Source organism: Athene noctua, chromosome 12 (assembly GCF_965140245.1).
Source record: "Athene noctua chromosome 12, bAthNoc1.hap1.1, whole genome shotgun sequence".
Classification (NCBI taxonomy): domain Eukaryota; kingdom Metazoa; phylum Chordata; class Aves; order Strigiformes; family Strigidae; genus Athene; species Athene noctua.
In genome coordinates, this window is record NC_134048.1 from 12364494 (window position 1) to 12387450 (window position 22957).

The window sequence follows — 22957 nt, forward strand, 5'->3', positions numbered from 1 at the left end:
GCCGCAGCCACAAGTGGAGCCAGCACCTGGGGAGGCGGCGGGTGGCCGAGTCCCAGACCACGCTGGCCCCCTGCCCTGCCTGCGCCGAGGCTCCCTGGCACCTCGGGGACGGGACACACCTCCAGCAGAGCGGAGCCGGGGGCTGGGGCTTTCCCTTTTTAGCTCCCCAGCTCGCCAGTGACAGCCACACTGCAGGACGGCGGCCGGCAGCCCCTCCGTGGCGATGGAGTGGGCTCCAAACCTGGTAGGTGACTGCACGGCAGCTCAGGACTCGCTCCTTGTTTTCCTTCTTTAATATAATTATTTGCACGCTTGTTTACGGGTGGCTAGCTGGGTTTGTTTGCTTTGGAGATGCATGCTGTGATCCGCCAGGCCCATCGCTCCCACGCCTGGCACGGTGAGGATGCAACAGCCTCAGAGAGCAAAGCTGCGACAGCCCAAGCGGACAGTCCGGCACCAGAGGGGGAAAACAGCCCCGGCTGAGCTGTCCCTGGCCCCGGGGCACCGCACGCCCATGGGAAGGGCTGCAGGACAGCGGGCAGGGCTGCGGGGCAGCCTGTGGCTGGCTGCAGGGACACGAATAGCAGAGAACAGGACTACAGAAAGCAACTTTGTTTGCCGCTGGGCAGCCTGCCGGGTGTCAGCACTCGGGAGCTCAGCCCTGCGAGGCCGGAGGCAGAAGGAAAGGAAAAAGCATCTTTCTCTTCTCTCTCACCGTCCCCAGAGCACAGAGGGAGGGTTCGGATAAAGATCCCATTCTTGACTGTCATCTCTAAAGCTCCTTTGAAACCAGTGGCTGCTCAGGTACAGCCTGAGCTAAGGGTGTACCCATTGCTCCCAGCATGCAGCCACCTCGGGGTGGGCAGGGAAGGGACTGGGCACAGCTCAGGCAGCAGGGCAGGGTACTTTGGGCAATGCAAATTGCCAGCTACAACCAGGGTGAGGGGTTTTGCAGCTACATGCATCAGCTGGGGCTTGGGCCAGGGGCTCACCACAGCCATGTGCCCACCACCTCTGCAAATGGCCCTTGTGTGCGTCTATGGGTCTCACTCGCAGGCCAGCGTTGCCCTTCGGGGGTTGCACGTGCCACCCCAAAGTCACTGCGGTCCTGCCATCGCTTGGTAACCCATGGGAGGTGGGAAAGCTCCCTTTCCACACCAGCCCTGCAGCCTGGGCAGCCACACACAGTCCTCCTTCCTCCTCAGCTTCTCCTCTGCATCTTCACCTTTGCCATGATCCTGGTCCCTGAAGCGAAGGACCAAAGCAAGGCAGCAAAGGGCGGGAGAAGGGGCCTGGCACGGCCCCCCACGGCCACCCCTGCCCTCACCTGGGCCCTGGATGAGCCCTATACCACCATGGCTGACTACGAGCGCAGCATCCAGGACATGGTGCGCCAGCTGAGGAACAGCTCTGAGCCAGGCGACACCAAGTGCCAGATCAACTTGAGGCTCTGGAGGTCCAACCGGAGGAGCTTGTCCCCCTGGGCCTACAGGTGAGCTTGGGGCAGGGACCCTGGGGACATGCATGGTGGCTCCATGCCAGCAAGTGCCATGGCATCTACAGCACCAGCATCACGGGCCTGTGGTGGCTCATGGAGGGTGCGATTCTAAGCAGCACCCCATTTCACCCTGTGGAGGTATTACCCTGCCCATCCCCAGATGCCCGCTGCCCCCCATCTCACCGTCTCTCCAGCCTCATCTTGCTTTCCTTCTCCTCCAGCATAAACCATGATGCAACACGAATCCCAGCAGACATCCCCGAGGCCCGATGCCTCTGCACTGGCTGCATCAACCCCTTCACGATGCAGGAGGACCGCACCATGGCCAGCATTCCCATCTACAGCCGGTTGCCTGTCCGCCGGCTGCTCTGCCAGGTGCCGGGTGAGGTTGGGCACAAGCCCTCCGGGAAGAAGTGTCACAAGAAGTACCAGATGGTCATGGAGACCATCGCTGTGGGCTGCACCTGCATCTTCTGAGGTTGCAAAGCTAACCCCTGCAGCTACCCGTGGGCATCTAACCAGCTTGCTCTTGCTTCCTGAGCTTGCCCAGCCCTCTGGGAGAAAGTCACCTGGCTGAGCATCAGGGTGAGGAGATCCCCTATGCAAGGCAATGGCAGCTCCAAGAGCTCCCCAAAATTCCCCTGAAGACTCCATCAGCCTCAGCCCAAGCAGCCACTTTGGGGACACCCAGCATGGGGACAGCCCCTGCAAGTCACCCAGCTAGGCAGTCCCATGACTGGCCTCGCAGCGAGACACTGCCCTGAGCCCCCTCACCTCACGGTGAGAGCTCAGCAGGGCAGGCTGGGGAGAGAGGGAGGAAGCTGCCTGCCAGTCCCTCCGCCTGGGCAGGACCAGGCCTCCTCCCTCCCCAAAGTCCCCATTTGCCTCCATCAGTGCAACAGCACTGGGAGCTACAAGCTCCTCTGCGCTGGGCCAGGCAGCCTGGGGAGCGGGGCAAGCGGATGGTGGTTTGGGCAGCTTCTGAGGTCTTCAATAAAGCACATTGCTGGCCCCTGTCTGAGCTGCCCCTGCCTCGGCCCGTCGCGCTGCCCCTCTGGCACTGCCTGCCCGGGGGCGTGTGCTGCCCAGCCTTCTCCCAGTGAGGCTCTTCTGCCCCCCAAAACACAGCCAAGCCCCATACTCAGGGAAGCCTGGATGCCTCTGGAAACAGAGCACCTGGCAGCAGGCACCTCTCCCTGCAAGCCAGGACCTGCAAACAGCCCACCCTGCCCATGCCCTGGGCGCTGAGCCAGCCATTGGGGCCAGGCTCCACGCACACACGGCATGGGAGAGGCCACGGGACCTCCTGGCCCAGGCAGGGCCAGCCCTACCACCGCGTATCCCGGGGGCAAAGCCAGGAAGGCAGCAGAGGCTGCAGCAGGAGCCAGGGGAGACCCATCTGCTGCCAATGCCAGCCAGCCTAATCCATGAAAGTCCCCTGAGGTCCCTCCTAAAACCAGATGCACAGTGACTCTTTTTCACAGGAAAAGGCACAGGTTCCTTTCCAGTAGAGCCTGGGGAGGGGGAACAGGGAAACCGAGGCATGCAGCACAGACACACAGCAACACTAGGCTTGGACTGTATTCCTGAAGGCAACACACATTCAAGTCATCTGGGACAGTCTGTCCCCTCTCCCCCAGCCCCAAACCCCCTGGCGTCCCCAAGGCAATAAATAATCCCCAGGCTACCACACACAGAAGCTCCCAGCCCACCGCCTCCCCTGGGCATCACAGCTCAGTCTTCACCTTGTGCATCAAGTCTTTCTGGTCGATTTTCTCCAGGTCCTGATGCCAGCGGTTGTAAGCCAGCAGGGCCACATTTTTGGCCGCTACCGCTATCATCTCCATGGAACTGGCCACCCACTCCACGCCACTGAGGTAGAAAAGGTTTTCATGGAGCACAATGGGCGGGAGGGACTTGGCAGCATCGTAGCGGGGATATGTCTGCCACTCTGTCACCTGCACCGAGTAGTAGGACCTGAAGAGGGTCTTTAGCTGCTGCTTGTCCAGCGGCTGCTGAGAGAGGACACGCCACACGGCAGCCTCCTGGGGCTGCTTGCGACGAAAAGCTGCTGAGATGTTGACAGGACAGATGTTGTCCATGGCGTTGAAGAAGAGGTCGGGAGTGTCAGTGGTGAGGATGCTGGCAAAGGGAAAGAGCTTGGGGTCAGGGAAGCCGAAGTAGGAGGAGTTGAGGTAGCCATGCACCACGGAGGTGACGGAGGGCTGGAAGGCTCCAGGGAAGTCAGCGATGGGCGGCTCGAAGTTCTCAAAGGTGAAGTTGCTTCTGCTGGGGTGCAGGGGAGTTGTCACAACTACCATATCGTAGAAAGCTGAGCCCTGGCCTTCACTGCCCTCATAGTGTACCTGGTAGAGGGCTCTCCCCTCTGGAAAGAGATGGTAGACAGTTAGGAGTAGCCCTGAGTCCCAAGTGGTATTGCCCTGGTCCCTTTCTTTCTAGCAATGCCTCCATCCTCTGTTTTTCCACGGTAGTGCTGGACCCTAGCATCTGATGGTTATGGATGAGTTGTTGATGCTTTAGCGCAGTGGAAAGAAGATTTTATGAAGTCTGGGGGAGAAGGTTTCCAGGGAAGCCCAGCCTAGCAGGGCCAGGAGGACTGGGGCAGCACTCCAAACCCCTGCCATCCAGCCCTTCTGCTGTGCCGGACAGGGGAGCAAGCCTACAACAAGGATGGTGCCATAGAAGAGACCTGAGGGACCTCAGGAGGGAGAGGGGGGAACCTCAGGGCTGAGGTCTGTACTGCAGGCCCCCCACTGGATCAGACAAGGGGAGGAAATGGACAGACCCCTGACCGTTGCCCAAATGCTTTCCAAGGACCAGGATGCTCTCCAGCCTCCCAGCACTCTCACTCTGCCCCAGCATCCCCATGCGCCCGCTCAGGCTGGCAGCACCCAGAGCAGATCCTGTGCCCAGGCTCACCCGAGCTGTGCAGAGAGACACCTGTCACCCTGGCCAGGATGACGTTGGCTTTGGTCAGCTTCAGCAGACCCGAACACACCAGCTTGTTGCCTCCTTCCACTGCCCAGGTGCTGCCTTGGGCCCCTGCCAGCGACATGGCTCCTGGGGAGAGGAAGAGGAGCGTGGCTCAACAGCCTGCCCATGGAGGGGATGCTGAGAAGGAGTCACACAGGGAGGAGAGGGGGTCCCCGGTTTCACCTGCGAAGGCAGGCACCAGCACCGACTGCCCATAGCTGGAGCGCAGGACGGCCGCGATGACGTCGTCCACGAAGCGCTGCGTGACGCCCACCTCCAGCAAGGACTCAGCCACCGAGCGCTGCGTCATATTGACAAAGGCGTCACCCCCCAGCGAGCGCAGCAGCTCCTCCAGGCTGGAGAACGCGTAGCCATGAGCCTGGTACTTGTAGATCCTGGAGGGGACAGGAGCATAGGACACCTGGTGATGCCCCAGTGCTGGGGAAGACCCCCTGTGTCCCTCCACCCCTGTGGGCTCTCCCACCTCATGAACTTCTCCATCACTTCCTCCACCCACATCTGGAGGCGCAGGAAGCTGATGCCATAGTGCCACCAGAGCCGGAAGAGGTTGAGCAGGTACCAGTCGGTCTCTTCCAGGACGAAGTGCTCCCCGCTGAATATGGCACTCTTCCCTGCCACCTCGCGCCGATGCTTGAGGCCTGCAGGGAGCAGAGGGGCCCCGGCCCCACTGGGCTTACACCCTGGGGCTGGCTGGCTGTGGGGAAAGGCCAGCGCCAAACCCCGCCACAGCGGGGATGCGGGAAAAGATGCTCTTGGAGGAGCATCAGGGAGTGTGAGACCCCAGGGCACGGGGACCCCAGCCAGATCCTCCATGTTGGGGAATCCCATGGAGTTGCTGCTGCCTACTGGGACAAACTGGTGAAAGTTTGTGGGCAAATCCCCAACCCCCCTCCCCCCCAATTCCACCAGGACCCTTTGCCCTGATGCTCTGCTGGGCCACCCCATTCCTTTCTCTTCCAGAACCCATTAGGGCTGGGGCATGGGGACAGTGAGGGCGTCACCCCATGCCTGAGGTGCCGAGGCAGACTGGAAGCCACCCCCCTACTGCCCCAAGCGCACAGCCCGGGGGCACCCCAGCCCCCCGCCTTGGGGAGGGAGGCCCCACAAGCGCTGGGGTGCGTGTGCTCACCCAGGATCTTGACGAAGTCCTGCATGTGGAGGCTGAGGGCGTGGATGGAGGCTCCCCTGCTCTCGTACTGCTGCTTGTTGACGGTGACGGTGGCCAGCCGGCCGCCCACCCCCGCCGCCTCGAACACGTCCAGCTGCACCTGCGGCCCGAAGTGCTGCTGCAGGAAGTAGGCGACGGCCGAGCCGCCCAGCCCGGCGCCCACCACGGCTGCCGGCAGAGAGGGGCGAGGGCAGCCGGGTCAGCAGCGCGCCCCGGGAGAGCAGCGGCGTGCTGCTGCCCCCAGCCCGGGCTCCCGGGTGCACCGGCAGCAGGGGAGGGGGGCGGGGGGAAGGGGCCAGCGCCGCGTGCGCCAGCGGGGATGCAGCGGGGATGCAGCGGGGATGCATCGCAGCACGCCCTGCTCCCACCGCGGAGCGCTGCCCGCGCTCCCCTCTCCCATCCCCGGAGTCAGGCAGGCAGGAGGCCGGGTGCTGCCGGTACCCAGGATAGGTGCCCCCTCCCCACCCCGTACGCCCCCCGCCCAACCCCGCTCCTACCGATGCTGCGCGGCGGGGCGCGGGCGGCGGCGGGCGCGGCCAGGAGGGCGGCGAGGGCCGGCAGGAGCACCGCGGCGGGCGGCGGGGCCATGGCGCGGACGGCGGCGCGGAGAGCGGGTCCCGGCAGCGCCAGCCCCGGCCCGGCCCGCCCCTTGCCGTAGGCCCGGCCCCCGCGCCCCCCGCTGCCGCCCCGCCCCGCCCGGGCAGCGGCGCGGCCCCCCAGGCGCGGAGCCCGTCCCTGGCGAGCGCGGGCAGGCCTGCCCGGCCCTGCGAGCCCCGAGCCAGCGCGTCTGCCGGCGGCGAGGCGAGGAGGGGCAGGGCAAGCACGGGGAGGGATGCCCACGGCCTCCCACCGCTCGCCGCCTGCAAGGGAAGCGCTACCGGGGCAGCCCCGGGCTCAGCGCAGACACGGCGGCAGTGTAAAAGCAGGCCTTGGGGTAGCTTATTCCCCAGCACTCGTCCGCGGAGAACGCCAACGAGGGTCAGAGGAGAGCCTCAGCACCCAGGAGCGCCGGGGGGGACACACGAACCACCCCAGGCACAGCCCCAGCGAGGATCCTCAGCGCTCCCCGTTCGTTCCTCACGGGCCAGCTGCGCATCCACCGGGCGCTCGGCAGCATCCCACTCGCCATCGACCCCATGGCGAACCAAGGGCCCGACCCTAGTGGCTCCCCCCGGCCTCACCTCTCTCCCGCTGTGAGCGCATGGGGGCTGCGCTGTAGGACAGAGCTGGGGCCGAGCTGCTGCCGGTGTGTCCGTGTGCTCAGCCTGCACACGGGCGGTGACACGCGGTGCTCGGTACCCGCCCGAGGGGAGCAGGCCGCATCTTGCGCGGCTTCTGCATCGGCAAGGCCATTTCAAGCTTTTGCTTGCACATTCCCCCCGGGTGAAAGAAGATGCCCAACAGCAAGCAGCTTGTGTCATGGGGATCCCACCTGGGAGCTTGCTGCTACTCAGATTACAAAGGACAGCAAAAAGACTGAGCAAGAACTCTGGAACAGGTAGGACACGTAACTACAGCCGTGGCCCAGGGCTGGCTCCATACCAAGTGACAAAATATAGTTTGAAAATCTGTCACCGAATTTTGTCTCAGAAGAAAGACAACACAAGCACAGGCCTCCTCTATCCCCCAGCCAGGAGCTGCTTCAGAATTCCTGCATGGGGGAGCACGCACGCACGCCCAGACATTCAGGCGTGAACATTTGGGGGGGGGGGGGGGCAGACAAAACCCACTGTTGCTCAGCTCACCCAAGTCCTTACAATGGGCACTATCAACCCACCAGAACGGGGAGGCAATGTTCCCAAAGCTGCTTAAAACACAGCACTACCTTTGCAGCATGCCTCAGGTTTTAAAAAGCTCTTACTTAACGGGCCTGATTTCACCACGGCTGTGGGCGACCAGAAATCTGTCTGTACACATGGCAAGGCTCCAAGGAGCCCGGGTCAGCACCGCGCCCCATCGCCTCCCTCTCACGGCAGACTCTGCCCTGCTTGCAGGCGTTCTGCACCATAAGCAAAATGCTCTTCCCCGTACTCACAAGGCCCAATGCTTTTCTGCAGATGGTGGTGGCTGTGGTTTGAAAACTCCCAACTCTCACTGTTGCTGCAGAGAAAAACCAGCAGAGCCAGAAATGAACTCACACAGCAGCAGGCAGCAACGTTTCCTGGTCTGGTCAGCAAACATGGAGCAGTGCCCACATTAACTAGGCAGAATGAGGAAGAGCCCCTGTAATGGGACATTGACTCCGCCATCACAAGGCGACCTTGCTGGCAGATCTTTAGCACAGAAATGTAGATCTCACCCAAGAAAGGCCATTTGTGAACAGCCTTTTACAAAGGTTTTTGCCTAGTGAGAAGTGCCCAAGGGCACTGTGGCAAAACCAGGAACAGAGGCACTGCTATTTTTGCACAAGATGCAGGAAGGGAGAATGAGATCTGTTACAATCACACCCCTACAGAGAAAGCCTGTTCTCTTCTTCAACAAATCCCTGAAATTATAACCTGCCTGTGGATACCACAAGCGCTAACACACACTGTATATTAAGCCATCCTTAGCTGAGCTGCCATACAGCATGCCTGCTACAACACACCACACACAAGGGCAAAAATGCAGCAAAGCAGAGCTGTGGGAGAACAGGATGGCAAAAACTAAGTACCAAGATCTCAACTGCTAGTAGAGTTGTGCACAATGAACCACGACCAAAGGCTGGCAGATGGCATTTCTCTACACAGTGGTTCATGAGCAGAGTTACCAGGAGCAGACAGGGGGCAGGCATGGAAGTACCAGGGAATGACAAAACAGAAATCCCCAACACCACACCTGTGTGAGGAAAGACAGCACGCACACATGTGTGAGCATTTCTGGGAGTCCACCTAAAGCATTGTTAATAAAATGTTCAAGGATTACAGCCCTTATTTTAGACCATCGGATCAGGAACAGAGAGTAACCTTCTGCAGTCCCAACTGATCTGAGCACCAGTCAGAATGAGCAGCAGTTTGGGGGAGGAAAAAAAGGAAAAAGAAGCAACTGCAATTTTTTTTTTTTATTTATTAGCAAATGGACAGTATCTGGACATCTAAAGGAAATCAGCCCTTTCCAACATTAACTCAAATGTTGTTGTCAATTACTTGCACCACTCCCACACTTCAGTCTTTGTCTTTCACATACAGCCAGGACCTTTGGGTAAACAAAAAGCACAGAAACACACAAAAAAAGTACAATATATACAGGTTTCCCACTAACTAAATGGACTTAGATTTTTGGAGATTAGCAATGTTTTGTTCATTTGACTTTGCAAGTAATATCAAAACATCTCAAGTTTTAAAATAAAAAAAAATACTACAATATTCACAATATAAAACTTAAATACATTTTTTTAAAAAATTAAAGGACTAATAGCTATTGATGTATCACAGCTGTCTCTTTCAACAGAAGCTCTGCTGATGAAGCAGAGAATTTAAGGTTCACAAAGCAACATTCACATTCTGCACTGTCCCTGGTCAGAGTTAAGATGCTGCCATGCTCACGAGACAGTGCCACTGGAGCCTCGTCCAGCAGCTCAACTCAAACACATCCCAGAAGGTCACAGAACATGGCAAATGCCCACAGTCAGTGGGCTGCCCACTTCCTGAAAGCAGGAATGCAGGTCCATACATCACCACCATGTGCATGTCTTATCTAGCTGTCTGCATTCCCAGAGCGAGCTCTTCCGTTCACAGCCAGACAAACGGAGTGGAAATGACAAAGAGACACTTCCTCTCCTCTGCTACTCGGTCCCTGCTAACATACTCCTGTGTGGTATTAAACAGTCATTGAATAAAGTGACCAGAGAGAAAAAGCTGACGGGCGGGTCTCCTCTCTGGTGTAACTCTGCAGAGTGCGATGGAGCCACATCAGCTGGGACTCCGCCCCACTGTGCTGAGTGTGCAATCTTTACACAAACAGGGAGCAAGAACCTACAAAGGAGAAATACTATCCGCCTTTACGCAACCTCATCCATGATAAAAAAGATCATTAAGTGTGCTTGAAAGGCAAGAGAATCAAATTATGCCTAGAAAATCTGAATTCTCTGATGGAATCCAGGTTTGGTTATTTCATTTTCACTTCACCATTCAAAGGAAGCAGAAATTAGGACAAACAACAGCTACAGTATTTATCTCTTTGGTAACTTCTGTAAAAGAGTCTCTAAGCAATGGGTACATTTTACAGTATTCATCATAAAAGCCCGATAAGATCCTGTAGAAGTTTCATAGATTTAAAAAGCTGGGGCATGAACTGGGAAAATAGCTTGCCCAAAATTAAACGGAGCCTGTGGGAGGGTGAGAAAGACTGTGCAGGAACTGGATCCCTCAGATTCCTGCTCTAGCCAACAACAGTGCCTCAGTGAAAGCGGATCCCAGATACACAAGCTGAATCACTAACCTCCTAGTACAGACAGAAGGTCTGGAGTGCATTTTAGAGTATTTCTTTAAGGCAAAAATGGCTGAGGAGACAGACAGGCTTGGCAAATAGCCCGGTGGTGGACCAAGCAGCTGTAGATACTTTCACAGTCAAGTGGCTCCATGGGTCAGTTTAAAGAGGATTTTGGATCCCATCACTTTTGATCACACACTACTTTTAAATCCAGCTCAGCTAAACTGCTGCCTTTCTATGACAGAAAACTACCTGTTGTGTAAAATGCCTTTGCTTTTGTTTAGTTCCTTACAAATAGTTTCACATTCAAAGTTAAGTTTCCATAACCAGCTCTTTCCACATATTGCAAAAAGACTCAACTGATACAGCAGGGGCTGAAGAAGCAGCAGAGAACCCAACTGCTCCTTCCAGCTGAAGACACATTTCCTCAGAACAGGCTGCAGACAGTCCTGAGGCAGAACAGCAAGACTTGCATTGCCAAGTTTCATATTTTACCTGTTCTGTGTCTTGAGTAGCAGTGTAACCTGGTGACCCAGTCAGCATGTAGACCGGCAGAAAAATGAACAGAAATCCTGCACATCTCTGAAATTTCCAACAGCGTGATAAAACAAGAACACTGAACAAGTTTTTTCCAAAGTGATCTAACGCTGCCGTGAAGCACTGTTCAGGGGTTGAAATTGCAAGTACCTGCCTGAAAACCTAACTACGCACAAGCAGAAAACAGTGCTTCAAAAAGTATCCACCACCGAGTCACCCCCACACAGCTGTCACTAAAGCTGCTTGCACGGAGCATATCAGAAATGTGCCTCTTCCTTAAATTTCTAGAATGACAACCAACTAGCTGCACATAAGTCTCCCCAGATGAAAGACTGTCGATAGCTGCTAATTGAACGATGCGGTAATCTTGAAGTCCACCACAAAAGGATTACGCACTGAAGCCTGCAAAGGAATGGGAGAAGAATAAGCTTTCTTCCAAACCAGTGATGGCATCCACTGCAAGTAAAGACTTTCTGGAAGTGGATCTCATAACTGTCAGGCCATGGATCCAATTCCAGAAAGCAAAGAAGGCAGAAATTAAGCAATCAGTAAGAAACCACCTGAAAACAACCATTCCTGCCTTGGCTTTGTGTAACGCAGACCATAGGCTGGTTTATAGAACTCTTCTGTCATTATACTGCTCGCTGCTCTGTAAAGAGTTAAATTCTGATCTTACTCAGCGACTGCATCCTTTCAGCTGAGATAAATGGACTCCCAGGTAAAATGACCACTGGGAAATACATATGCCATGCTGCAACAACAACATGCCTCTAACTAAGAGGACGTCTCGAGGTCAGCTTTCACTTCCTCAGCCTTCTGCTTCTCTTGCTTTCTTGTCACCGCTGCTAAAATTGGTTCAAGGGCACTTGAGACTTTTAGTAGAAAAGATTTTTCTCTTTGTATCAAACCCCAAAAGGTTTAATATTTACTATGACCACACAAAAGCAGAATCTGAATCTGTACCGGAAGTTAGTGTTATCAGAGTACCATTATTGGGAGAGCTGAAAAAATAAAACAGTCCAGATATCCTGCTTCAGGGCACATCTCCATTTTGCCAGCAGCTGCAATGAAAAGCATATAGTTTATCATGCTTGAAAGCTGCACAAATACCCATCAGGGAAGAGAAATTACCCTCCTCTAAAATATACTTTTTGACTGGAGAAGAAGAGATGTGAGAACAGTTTTCTGGCTCCACCAAGAACCAATACTCCCTGTTTTATCTTTAGAAACAAGGAGGCAAGCTGAAATTTTACCTGGAGAAAAAAATATTAACATTAGTCTGACCCAACAACGGAATTATTTTTAAAACCTCATTCCTATTCAACTGTAGTATGACAGAGATTTCTTCATTAATTTAGGATTGTTTTCCTGAAGTGACGTAAGAAAAAGCTGCCCCTAAATGTCATTGCAAAGGATCATCTTCATCCCCACCCATAGGGTCTGGGGACAAGGGGAGACACCAAAATCAGCCTGATAATAATACTCAGTCCTTTGGGCTTTTCCTCTTCCAAGCCCATTGCAAAGAAAAAGCCTTACCACATCCCTGTGAGGTAGGTCAGTAAGTATTATTATATTCCCTTAATACAGACATGGAAACTGAGGCAGAGAAGTTACTTTCCTGAAGGTCACTGCAGGAGTCTGTCTCAGAGATAGAACCAGGAGACAAGATTCCTCAGCTCTCAGAGAATTTCCCTTTCTCTCCTATATCTCCCCTCTTCCCCACACAAGTCTTAATGGAGAAATGAGCAATGGAGAAAGGGGCTACAGTGCCATATTTCTGACAAATAGCAGGACTCCTAGTACTACTCCATGTACTCCAAAAAGGATTATTAAATATACGAGTACCTTAGAATTAATGGCAAAATGACTGCACACATTATAAAGAAGCCAACATACAATACAAACCTAGCTTAATAAATAAGTAAAGACATGCAGCTGCAGTTGTGACCAAGAGCTGAGGGTTCCTCAGCTCAGTAAGGTCCCAGATGCCAACAGGTAAGCCCACGTCATTCCTGTGACTCTACTGCCACGCCGACAAGTGCGTGTCTGATGGTGCGACCATGGAGTTTATAGCCATCCTGAGTCACTAGCGCTATCGTGCCCGGCTGCACTCCCTCGGCTGGTACATGGCAGACGATTTCATGGTCATATGGATCATATTTGCCACCAACAGGGTTCATCTTCTGAAGGCCGTGCTTGGCAAATACACTTTGCAATTTGGCCTCTATGAGAGACAGGCCTTCATAGATTTTCTTCAGGGTTGGATTTGGATTACTAGGCTCCGCTTCTTCTGCAGCACTCTCAGCAGTCTTCTCCAAGATATCTGCTACCTCCACAAGGTCCTTGCAGAAACTCTGGATCCCTACAGGCACAAGGAAGCAAGAAGTAAATGGAGGGCAATATACAGAACACGCAGAGCTACAGTACAATGACAGGCACAAAGTCATAGCAATTTCAAAGCACTTTTAAAGCTGCTAATTGATTTGAACCATTACTTTAGTGAGAGCAGACAGTGTCTTCTGTATCCTGTAGCCACAGCTTTATCATTCCATGGGTGGTAATTGAAAGACTCCCGAAATCAAAGTATATACAGGAAAGATAGATACATCTATACACATCACCGTATATATATATAGTATACCTGGCAAAGCAGACCATTAGTATTTCACTCCAAAAACTTCTTGCATCTAAGACACTTAGGACACTGTTCCATGCCCTCTCATACAGTCCTGCAGACATAGATGTTTTGCCAAACAACTTACACAAATGCCCATACAGAGGGAACAAAGACAACGGGGGGGAAGTAAAAAAATACATGACCATTCAAGAATACATCCACAATTTTATTCATAAGTTAAAACCACTGTGGAAGAACTGGACAAAATTGTCCTTGGGTTGGTCATCAAAATTCATGCAGTCATTTTCATTAGAAAAATGGGTTTAGGTTGTACACATTTCCAGAAGTGGTATATTACACCATGCAGAAATTTCAGGAAAACCAGCTTCCCTCACTTACATAGATGCCATCACTAACTTACTGGAAAGACACATTAGAAAGCAGAGAAGAGAAACAACAGTCAGGTGCTCTCTATAGTGTACAGACATGTTTAAACATGCACAGAATGAAGAAGCGTGAAGAAGCAACAAAAGAGCAGACAGAAGCAGACCAACTACCAACCATTTCACAGAATCACAGACTCACTTAGGTTGGACAAGACCTTTAAGAACATTGAGTCTAACCATTAACCTAACACTGCCAAGTCCACCACTAAACCATGTCCCTAAGTGCCACATCTACACCTCTTTTAAACACCTCCAGGGATGGTTCTCAACCACCTCCCTGGGCAGCCTGTTCCAGTGCTTAACAACCCTTTTGTGAAGAAATTTTTCCTAATAACCAATCTAAACCTCCCTGACACAACTTGAGGCTGTTTCCGCTCATTGTATCACTTGTTACCTGGGAAAAGAGACTGACACTCATCCTGCTACAACCTCTTTTCAGGTTTTCCTTTTGCAACTCTACAGACCCCATGAGAAACACAGAGCAGCTTCTATAAAGAACCTAATTTTCCTTCAAATCTAAAGCATACTACACATAAAATTCAAAGAGCTCAAAAAAACCCTCTCAAAACCAATGGTGCTGATTATCCCAGACATCAACAGCCATTTTATGGCACAATGGGAAGAACGGTAAGAAAAATACAGCAGCTCTAATTTCAAAGCTACTAGAATTAACTAAAAAACCTTATGAGATTCATGCATTGTGGAGAATAGCAGTTTCTCATTCTCAGAGATGGTGCTGACAGAGTGCAATGATTAATCAGAAGTTTTTTCCCACTTCACCTGCCTCTGTTGCCAAAGCTATAAATTCAGCTCACTTCACTGATGCTAAAATATTTCTTACAGAAATTTTAAAAAACATCTGATATAGGTATTTACAACCTTTGTCCCACGCAGGATCTACCTCCTAAAAGCTAGAGCAAAAGAGGAGAGGCTGTTAATATAGTACAGGAGATCACATCCTGATGACACAGCTGAGAGTATGAAATACACCCTGCCAGAGCCAGTTCTGAGCATACAGAAGAGCCTGTAATTTCAACCAAGTCTGTAGAACTACACGCAACTACACTGGGCCTATTTTATTCAAAGAAAAATATCACAAAACAGTCACTGAGGTAATCCTGACAGGACGCAGCTGGACATACAGAAAAATAGCAAGTAAGCCCAGACACCAAGAGTCCAGGCCAGACATCATGCCAGACTACAATGAACGAGGGCAGGGCAGGGGGAGAGAAAAGCATTGATCAGCATTTTATGCTCAGGCAGGCAGGCCACCACATTAAACAGCTCTGCCTCACTTTGCTCACCAAAAAGCTTGGCATCTTCCACAAACTTCTGCGTTCTCCTCCGGACATTCTCGGAATCTGCCAAGGCTTTCCGGTATCGCTCCTGTAACCACAATAGCAAGGGGAGACATCAAACAAGGAGGTAAAACCCATTTCCCAACAGTTGCAATCCTTTAGAAAAGCTTCAAAAAGAGCCCATTTCATGTCAGAAAGTTGTGCTGGGCTCCTGCATTTTCATTACATGCAAACCCAAGTCCCTCTTCTGCTGATTAATCAGCACCACCACAACTCCCTCAAAAGACCCAAGTGAAGGCCAGAAGCATTCAGGGTGCAGCTCAATTGAGCACGGCATTGTCAGGCTGCTGCTTTCTGCATGACTCACTGTGGCTACTGAGACACTCCTCTCTCTAGCAGGCAAGCTGGCGGGCTCAGCAACAGATCCGCAACTGGCTGATTTATTGCCTGGTGCAGCAGTACTCTCATGGTGACTATCTCCAGAACTGCTTGTCCAGTGCTCCTGTATTTAATCCTCTCCTTAGTCACATCTGTTTTTCAAAGTCTCTATAACATCATCCCCACCATTTCCACCACACCACTGTCACTGAAGAGGACTTACACAACATGTGATGCTAATCAGGACAAAGCCACTGCCATTCTCTCTGTACAATGCTGTGAAAGAACGGACCAGACCATCTCCAACATACAGTTTTGCCTGCCAGGATCATACTATCAGTGTCCTGCTCCTACTACTGCCGGATGACATTTCTGGGGTAGGCAGACTGTACTTTCACAGTGCCCCCTCTCACACTTAGAGCACAGCTGCTTTGAAGGCTGCCACAGCCCAGAGGGGCTGTGTGTGTGTTACAGGGCTTACAGAAAAAGCTAGGGCTGAAAGACAGACCAAATCAAGGGGACTGAAAAAAGACATCATGATACCACCAGCAGCATACTCACAGTTAAATCCCGGACTTGTTCTTCCAATTTGATGGCTTTGTGCTGTAAGGCACAGTCAGAAAGAGGATGTTTGGGCTCATCACGGGAATCTTCTGGGCCACACTCATCTCCTGTACTTCTCTGCTGAGCTGCAGTGCTGAAAACACAGGGGGACCCCCTGAAATACAAACTAGTGACAAAGAAGGAAAGTTAAGTAGCAACAGAGGCAACAAGAATTCTAGTTTAGTGTCATTACTAAAAGCAGGCTCTCTTAAAAAAGGTACGTATGATTCTAGATAAAATTTTACCTCTTTTCAGAAAATATGGACATCTAGCACAGAAACACAGAGACAGATGTTCTGAAAAATCCTTGTATTTTAGACTCACATGTCACTATAGGGGCTGTACACCACTTCTTTGACGTACCTTGAAAAGAGTCAGATTTTCACAGGAAAACAAGCTGTGGGTTGCATTTTTGCTGACCTCCCAGTACAGGTGGTCAATACCAAATGTCAAACTTCAGAAACGTTTTTGCAAGGTAATCTTGAAAAGGAGGCAGGTTGTATAAAGCTGTTTTTACAGTTATTTAAAAAAACCCAAATGTTCTGAGCAAAATTCAGTAAAATCTGCAAACCCATGGCACTTAATAAGATATGCAAGCAGAGCCTTGCCTGCTACTTAAGATGGTACAGTGACCACAAAAGGGCAAGTCACACCAGTGGAATGGCTGTGGATTTCGTGCAGCAACTCACCAAGCAAGGAAAGACCATACACATCTCAAACTGCTGGCTAATAGAGAATCCAGTTCTCAGATGCTCTGACCCATTTGTTCTCCTGGGTGCAAACAGACATAGTATTTGGTGTATTCGGTTTTCCTTGTTTTGAGCAAAAAGGAGGATAGTTTGAACCTTTTGCCACTCAGTTCTTCTCACAAAACAGCAATCTCTAGATTGTACCCAGGTTTCAGGTTCACTGCACAAAGAACAGTGAAGAAACCAAAGAGAACAGTCAGAGACATGACCAAGCTGTGTACAGCCCAAATATTCTGAGGCCTTCTGCCAGAACCTTCAGAGCACCATCAGCTGTGTTTGGGAAAGGGACTAAACATGCTGACTGAAAGTTGTCCCTAATATTCTCCAACAGTTCTACTAAACACTTCAGTTGTTTCCCTGTACTGGCAATGAAAGAGTCACAAAGGCAAAAAAAAAAAACAACAAAAGAAGCCCAAGCCTCAAGTGATGAAGCCTACCTTATTTCCAATTACTATTTTTGTTTCAACTAAAAAGTACACTTGTCACTGGTTCATGTTGGTACTGCACGTGGAGCTCACCCAGGAGGCTAACTCCATAATTTGCTGATGGAGTGATGAAATAGCTAAAGAGTCAGATAATTGGATTGAGCTGTATAAACACCGTCTAGGTGCTTAGCAGCCTATTCTATACTGTAACAATCTCACAGATTTCCCAAAAACTAGATAATAGAAGTCAGGCTGAAAACAGTTTGGTGAGATGATCAGAACCAGCATGCTAGACACTTTGTAAAATAGAGAAAATATTTCTCATTTTATTCTGTCTTTTTCCAGAAAGCCCTTCACCTGCAGTAACAACACTGTCACTTCCAAGAGTGAAACCAAGCATTTTTACTCCCCATCCTACACCACTTGTTTTTACAAACCGACCTAGACAGGACCCATTCCTGGCAGCATGAGGCTAAAGCCTCAGTCCACCTCCCTCTCATGCCTTAGGCCAGGAACAGAGTCTGCAGAATAAAATTCAACTTACTTCCAAACCAGCTCCATTCAGGAAACATTTTGGTATACACTTAACGAGGAAGGGTGTCGCCTTTTTTTGGGAACACCCAGGCTCTTCCTCTGACCGGGGCTTTCAACGTCTCCTTTAATAAAGCAGTTTTGCATATACTAAGTGCACATCTACCGACTGAAACACAGCATGGCACAGAAATAACTGCACTGGCACCCTCTCAAACTTCTGTGTTTATACAGCACAATTCAACACTGCACAGAGATGTTAATTTAGGCCCTGGAATCGATGTAGCTGGGTTAATGTTACCAGGCCTGCACCATTAAGCTTTCTTACTTTTCAGCAAGATTATATTGCTCGTGTACAATGTCGCAGAAGAGCACAGCTTTTGTTTCTGGGTCTATCAAATAAGCCATGAGACCTAAGTGTTGTTCAGCAATCCAGCTAAACTGAGCTTACAGCCGCAACTGAAAGGGACAGGATTGCTCCCCTTATTCCAGTACTGGAGCTGCACAGAATGAAGGTTCAGGGAGTTAAACCAGCTGAAAACTAACCCTACAAAACAAAAAGACTTTTCTGTCTGTGCCCCTGAATAGGTTTGCTGACAGATCAGATGAGTGCAAGTGTCAGTACAAAAGAGAAGAGAAACATGTGAAGCCTAGTGAGATGTGGGAGGGAAAATATGGGGAAGGGGTGACCCCTTTGGGTGGCAGCCAGGGCTTAGACTGGCTCAGCTCTATGACCAAAGCACAGTTTAAGAGATTTCTATCTGCCTAAAGGCCACCAAGCATCTCCTACCACTCCCTGCTTCGCAGCACCGATGTTCCCTCATTTTATCTTTAATACAAGGTTGCTACATGTCCCACAACACTAATGACAAACTTCCTTTTCCCATCTGAACACATTTGCATGTGCTATCTTTTTATCAAGCGGGTACTTAAAACATCTGTATGTCACACCACTCCTTTTCAACACATTACACGCTAAATACAAGTCTGAAAGTGCTTCTGATACGTACACTTGCTTAAGAATAGGATGTTCCTCACAGTAATTTTTAAAGAACCAGGCGAGGGGCTGTTACCAGGCTCCTTTCATAAAGCTGCCCAGCCACTGCAGTTCTGGGTGCCAGGAATGCCAACACAGAAGAAAACCCCACATTTTATCCCTGGCTGCACAGAGATCTCCCTGGGGCACAAGACCCCATCTTGAATGATTTTTAAGATACTAGCCACATTTGTTTTGTTGACTGGTTAACACAGCACTTCTTCAAAGTTATAGAAAGTAGACTAAACCAGAGGCGAGGCCAGAGAAGGACCCCCTTCACCAAGCCTTCAAAACTAATCTGTGAAGCTTTAAACAACTGCAAATCTTTCTTTGTAAATAAAAGGTGTGTCAGTGGTAAGCACCAGGTACAAGCTTTGTCCTTTCATTTAAAGAGCTGCAGGGATGGGAATTAGCCATGCTACAGAATGAGCCAAAGAACAACCTGAAATGCAGTTGAGAAAGCAGCCTTGCCAGGCACTTCACAGGTTCCTGCGTCCTAAAAAAGCTATACAAATTAATTAACTCTTCTGCATCCAAGAAGCAAAAGTTAGTTGAGTCACTTCCCTCTGCAAGTGATTTACACTACACGAATGGGTGTGTTTGGGTGTGTAGGAGGAGAGGGGCATGAATGAGCTGGTGCCTCAGCGACGGGACCTGCCTACGTGAAGCAGAGAGCTGCCTGCATGGACTCCTTTCTCCAGCTTGTGAAACCAAGTCCCAGAACACTCCCCCGTGCAGTGACATACCCTGGGTACCACGTGCTGTTCGGATGAGCCGGCCTTAGAAGTTGTAGACAAGAAACAAGAGCCACAAACTCTAAAGGGAACTCTTAAGAAGGACTAATTATGCAGAATTGAAAATGCCGCTCAATGTACTTCTTCCTTCAGGAAGAAAGAAATCACTAAAAAAGGCAAGTGCTATTTATAGCCTGTCCACTGCACTGTGCTCCATCTTCTAAACACAGTCGTGATCACAGCTGCCCTAAAAATAGGCAGAAATCATCACTGGAGGAAGTTGACACATCCTGAAGTGACAGACATGGGGAAGTCCCAGTGCGTGTGAAGGGATTATACAAGTATGCTGGTGATACAGAAAGTTTTACAAACTGATGTCACAGAAAGCCAAATAGCAGAGAAGTTGATTGCAGCCATTGGTTTAAGCCAATTGTCCTTAAAGGTTAGAATTCAAATGACAAGAACCAGTCTCTGTGGTCAGAACAATAGTATCATGTCTTTCTGGAGCACGGGAACGATACCCGAACACCCCAAAGCGAGTCTGTCCTGTTTTGTCTGAACACAAGGGTTCTACCCCATCTCTCCTTAAACACTCACTTCTCCTCCCAAATCAGCATGACAACGTACACAAGTGCTGAGACACACAGAAACATCTGCATTAGTATTTCAGCTCTGATGAATACACTTTGGAAGGACATCTAATTACTCCCAATTACTGCGCTCTGTTTCATCAGGGAGCGATACCAGAGATTAATACTACACAGATTCCTCTTCAATGGAGCCGGAGAACAAGCTTGTGCCGTGCTCCTCAACGCAGGACAGCTGTAAACCGGCAGTAGGCTCCCAGACCGCAGGGAGCCCAGGGTCAGAAGTCCCCAAGACATGCACAGCATGGGTGCCCGGGCCCCCCACCCACCGCTTTGCTGTCCAGAGCCGCTCCTGCTGGCTGCGAACACAGGCACAGCCACCGAGAACCTGGGGACAGAGAGGAGTTTCGCACCAGCGGCAGGTTCTGGAGATCCTCCATGAAGGAAGCCTGCCCAGCTCCCATCAAAGTCACCTCTTTCAAACTCGGTGCACATTTTGAGAGGGGCAAAGCAGTTTTCACATATATAAGTGCATATGAAAGAGGAAGGACTTTCAAACACACATCTTTACATTTAGTCCCACACACAGTTGCTTCTGTTATGTCCTGAAGAGTTATTTTATTGCATTAAAATGGTCTTTCCAGGCTTATTCCCCCTGGGAAAAAAACCTCTAGAATAAGCTAACATGCATTTTGATTTTTTTTCGTTTCACCTGCCCACATACACAGATGCTTCTATTATGTGCTGCAGAATTATTTTATTGCATTTAAATGGTTTTTTTGGTGTTTGGGTTTTTTTTCCCCCCGAGAAAAATTTCTAGAATAAACTAACATGCATTTTGACTTTTTTTTTTTCTTTTCACCTGCCCACATTTCACTCAAATAACCAAAGGACCTGTTATGGATTTCCCTTTTATGAGCTGTATTCCACAATGTCCAAAAATATGACTGGACACTGTTTTTCTGTCTAAATATTTATATAATTAAATGGACCCTCTTCCCTCGACCATCCAAAACACGCTGAAAGTACACGTGCTGCATCACTACTAAAAATAAAACCTGACAACATTAAACATGCAGTTCATAAATAAATGGTTCAGATGGGCAAGGAGATGCAGAAATCACCCGTGGATACGTGTAACGGCAGGAAACAACCTCACAACATAACTCACTGACCACAGAAACGTTTTTCCCTAAAAATTAAAATGCATTTTTCCTCAAACGTGACTATCTCTGGGAAGAGCTTACTTATTAAGAGCCTGGTTTTGTTCCAGGCCTTCTGAGGAACCAAGGGCCGGCAGCGTGCCCCTCACGAGGGGTAAAACGGAGATCTCCGGGGGAGGACTCAGCCGGCGCCCCGGGCCCGGGCTCTAGGGCGGCGGAGAGGCGCCGCGGCGGTCCCGGGCCCGGGGCGCTGCCACGTCTCGCAGCGAGCCCGCCACGGGAGGGGAGGGGTCAGCGCCGCGGCCCTTCACGGCTGAGGCAGAGGGAGGCCACAGCCGCCCTCCTCCCGATCTCACACCGCCTCACGTACCTGCCGCGCCGCGGCGCGCCGCCGAGGGAGAGGACGGTCCCGGAGCGCCGCAAGAAGCGGGCGGCCATGGCCCCACAGACCGACGGGCGGGCGGAGGGCAGCGACGCGCCGGCGCCGCCCGCAACTACAGCTCCCGGCAGCCCCTGCGCCAGGCCCGGCAGGCGGCGGGGCGGGGCCTGGGCGGGCCGGGGCTTGGCCGGGGCGGGGCCTGGCCGGGGCGGGGGCGGGAAGGGGCACGGCCGCCGGGACCCGCCCCCGGCCCTGCGGCCGCTGCTCGGGGCGGAGCGGGCGTAATAACGCGGGTGGTTTCACCTCTTGTTCCGCAAGGACTGAGGGGGCCCAACAGGCTGACCTGGGGTGGAAGAAAGCGTTTCTTATCGCAGGGTGAATAAACAGTGAAAAAACCCCAAACTTTGGCCAAGGGTGCCTGGGAGCAGGGACCTGCCTCCATGGGGCCTGCGGGGAAGCTGGGGAGGGGACTCTGTCGGGGACGGTAGTGACAGGACAAGGGGTAACAGTTTTACACTGAAGGAGGGCAGATTTAGATTAGAAGAACGAAATTCTTCCCTGTGAGGGTAGTGAGGCCCTGGCACAGGCTGCCCAGAGAAGCTGTGGCTGCCCCCTCCCTGGCAGGGTTCAAGGCCAGGTTGGACGGGGCTGTGAGTGACCTGGGCTGGTGGGAGGTGTCCCTGCCCATGGCAGGGGGGTGGGACTGGATGATCTTTAAGGTCCCTTCCAACCCAAACCACTCCATGATGTGCTTCCACAGGCTGTGGTGGTCCAGCTCTTATTTCTCCCCACTGCGGGCACAGGCTCCTCATACCTTTAGTGGGACATGTGATGCTTTGAGGAGAGGGTTTTTACCCTTTTCTGAAATGAAATGGGACGGTGTGGCTCCATGTTCCAGAGGGACAGGAGCAGGGACAACCAGCACAGGAAAGCTGCTGCCGAGGACAAGCACCACCAGGAATGGGGCTTTCCCGCACCCCATCCCTGGGAGCCAGGGAGCCCTTCCTGCCTGGACAGCAGGCTAAGCTCATGGCTCTGAGCTAAACGCAGTCACTTATCCAGTATACAAGATTCACCCTGCCTGCCTGTCCCGGCAGCCGCTGCCACAGGGGTGCCAAGCTCACCCCACACCTGCCCTGGCCCATTTCACTGTGAGCAGGAGCAGTTTACCCACCGTGCTCCCTACAGCCAGAGGAAGGGGCATGACAGTGCCAGTGTTTTTATTAAAAGCTGCTTATCTAGTTACTAACAAGAGGGCTTTGAAAGAACAAGCTCCAAAGGTTAATTGTGGCAGTCGTTAGCATGAGTGTGTGATGGGCCTGCTCTCTTATTCCTGGCACAAAAGCCTGGGCCTTTCCTTTTTATTCCCGTCCCTTGTTTCTG

General features: G+C 51.6%; 3 protein-coding genes across 5 annotated transcripts; 1 reads left to right on the plus strand and 2 right to left on the minus strand.

Moving 5' to 3' along the window:
• The first annotated feature begins 223 nt into the window (after positions 1-223).
• On the plus strand, positions 224-1975 carry IL17B (interleukin 17B). Its single transcript, XM_074916302.1, has 3 exons — positions 224-244; positions 1206-1492; positions 1720-1975. The coding sequence occupies exons 1-3, from the start codon at positions 224-226 to the stop codon at positions 1973-1975; spliced, it is 564 nt and encodes a 187-aa protein (XP_074772403.1).
• Positions 1976-3162: 1187 nt separating this feature from the next.
• Positions 3163-6970, minus strand: PCYOX1L (prenylcysteine oxidase 1 like). Of its 3 annotated transcripts, none has more exons than XM_074916025.1 (6): positions 6863-6970; positions 5643-5849; positions 4977-5151; positions 4676-4887; positions 4439-4579; positions 3163-3884 (listed from the first exon to the last, which is right to left on the minus strand). In XM_074916025.1, the coding sequence occupies exons 1-6, from the start codon at positions 6882-6884 to the stop codon at positions 3226-3228; spliced, it is 1416 nt and encodes a 471-aa protein (XP_074772126.1). In that variant the 5' UTR covers positions 6885-6970; the 3' UTR covers positions 3163-3225. The 3 variants fall into 3 exon arrangements, with proteins under 3 accessions (XP_074772126.1, XP_074772125.1, XP_074772127.1); XM_074916024.1 differs by lacking the exon at positions 6863-6970 and adding an exon at positions 6179-6276; XM_074916026.1 differs by lacking the exon at positions 6863-6970 and adding an exon at positions 6179-6250 and having other exon boundaries at positions 5643-5781.
• A 1736-nt stretch (positions 6971-8706) lies between these two features.
• Positions 8707-21682, minus strand: GRPEL2 (GrpE like 2, mitochondrial). The gene is made up of 4 exons (XM_074916141.1): positions 21566-21682; positions 15929-16097; positions 14996-15077; positions 8707-12990 (listed from the first exon to the last, which is right to left on the minus strand). The coding sequence occupies exons 1-4, from the start codon at positions 21631-21633 to the stop codon at positions 12635-12637; spliced, it is 675 nt and encodes a 224-aa protein (XP_074772242.1). The 5' UTR covers positions 21634-21682; the 3' UTR covers positions 8707-12634.
• Positions 21683-22957: the final 1275 nt, after the last annotated feature.

What these genes read in the sequence shown, in the direction of transcription:
- IL17B (XM_074916302.1), top strand. Translation starts at nt 224, where the DNA reads ATGGAGTGGGCTCCAAACCTG. An exon ending in TGGAGTGGGCTCCAAACCTG is followed by an intron (nt 245 to 1,205) that starts GTAGGTGACTGC and finishes CTTCCTCCTCAG; the next exon opens with CTTCTCCTCTGCATCTTCAC. An exon ending in TTGTCCCCCTGGGCCTACAG is followed by an intron (nt 1,493 to 1,719) that starts GTGAGCTTGGGG and finishes CTTCTCCTCCAG; the next exon opens with CATAAACCATGATGCAACAC.
- PCYOX1L (XM_074916024.1), bottom strand. Translation starts at nt 6,269, where the DNA reads ATGGCCCCGCCGCCCGCCGCGGTGCTCCTGCCGGCCCTCGCCGCCCTC. An exon ending in CGCCCCGCCGCGCAGCATCG is followed by an intron (nt 5,850 to 6,178) that starts GTAGGAGCGGGG and finishes CTCTGCCGGCAG; the next exon opens with CCGTGGTGGGCGCCGGGCTG. An exon ending in GCTGGTGCCTGCCTTCGCAG is followed by an intron (nt 4,580 to 4,675) that starts GTGAAACCGGGG and finishes TCCTCTCCCCAG; the next exon opens with GAGCCATGTCGCTGGCAGGG.
- GRPEL2 (XM_074916141.1), bottom strand. Translation starts at nt 21,633, where the DNA reads ATGGCCGCCCGCTTCTTGCGGCGCTCCGGGACCGTCCTCTCCCTCGGC. An exon ending in GGCGCGCCGCGGCGCGGCAG is followed by an intron (nt 16,098 to 21,565) that starts GTACGTGAGGCG and finishes CTTTGTCACTAG; the next exon opens with TTTGTATTTCAGGGGGTCCC. An exon ending in GGAAGATGCCAAGCTTTTTG is followed by an intron (nt 12,991 to 14,995) that starts GTGAGCAAAGTG and finishes TTGTGCCTGTAG; the next exon opens with GGATCCAGAGTTTCTGCAAG.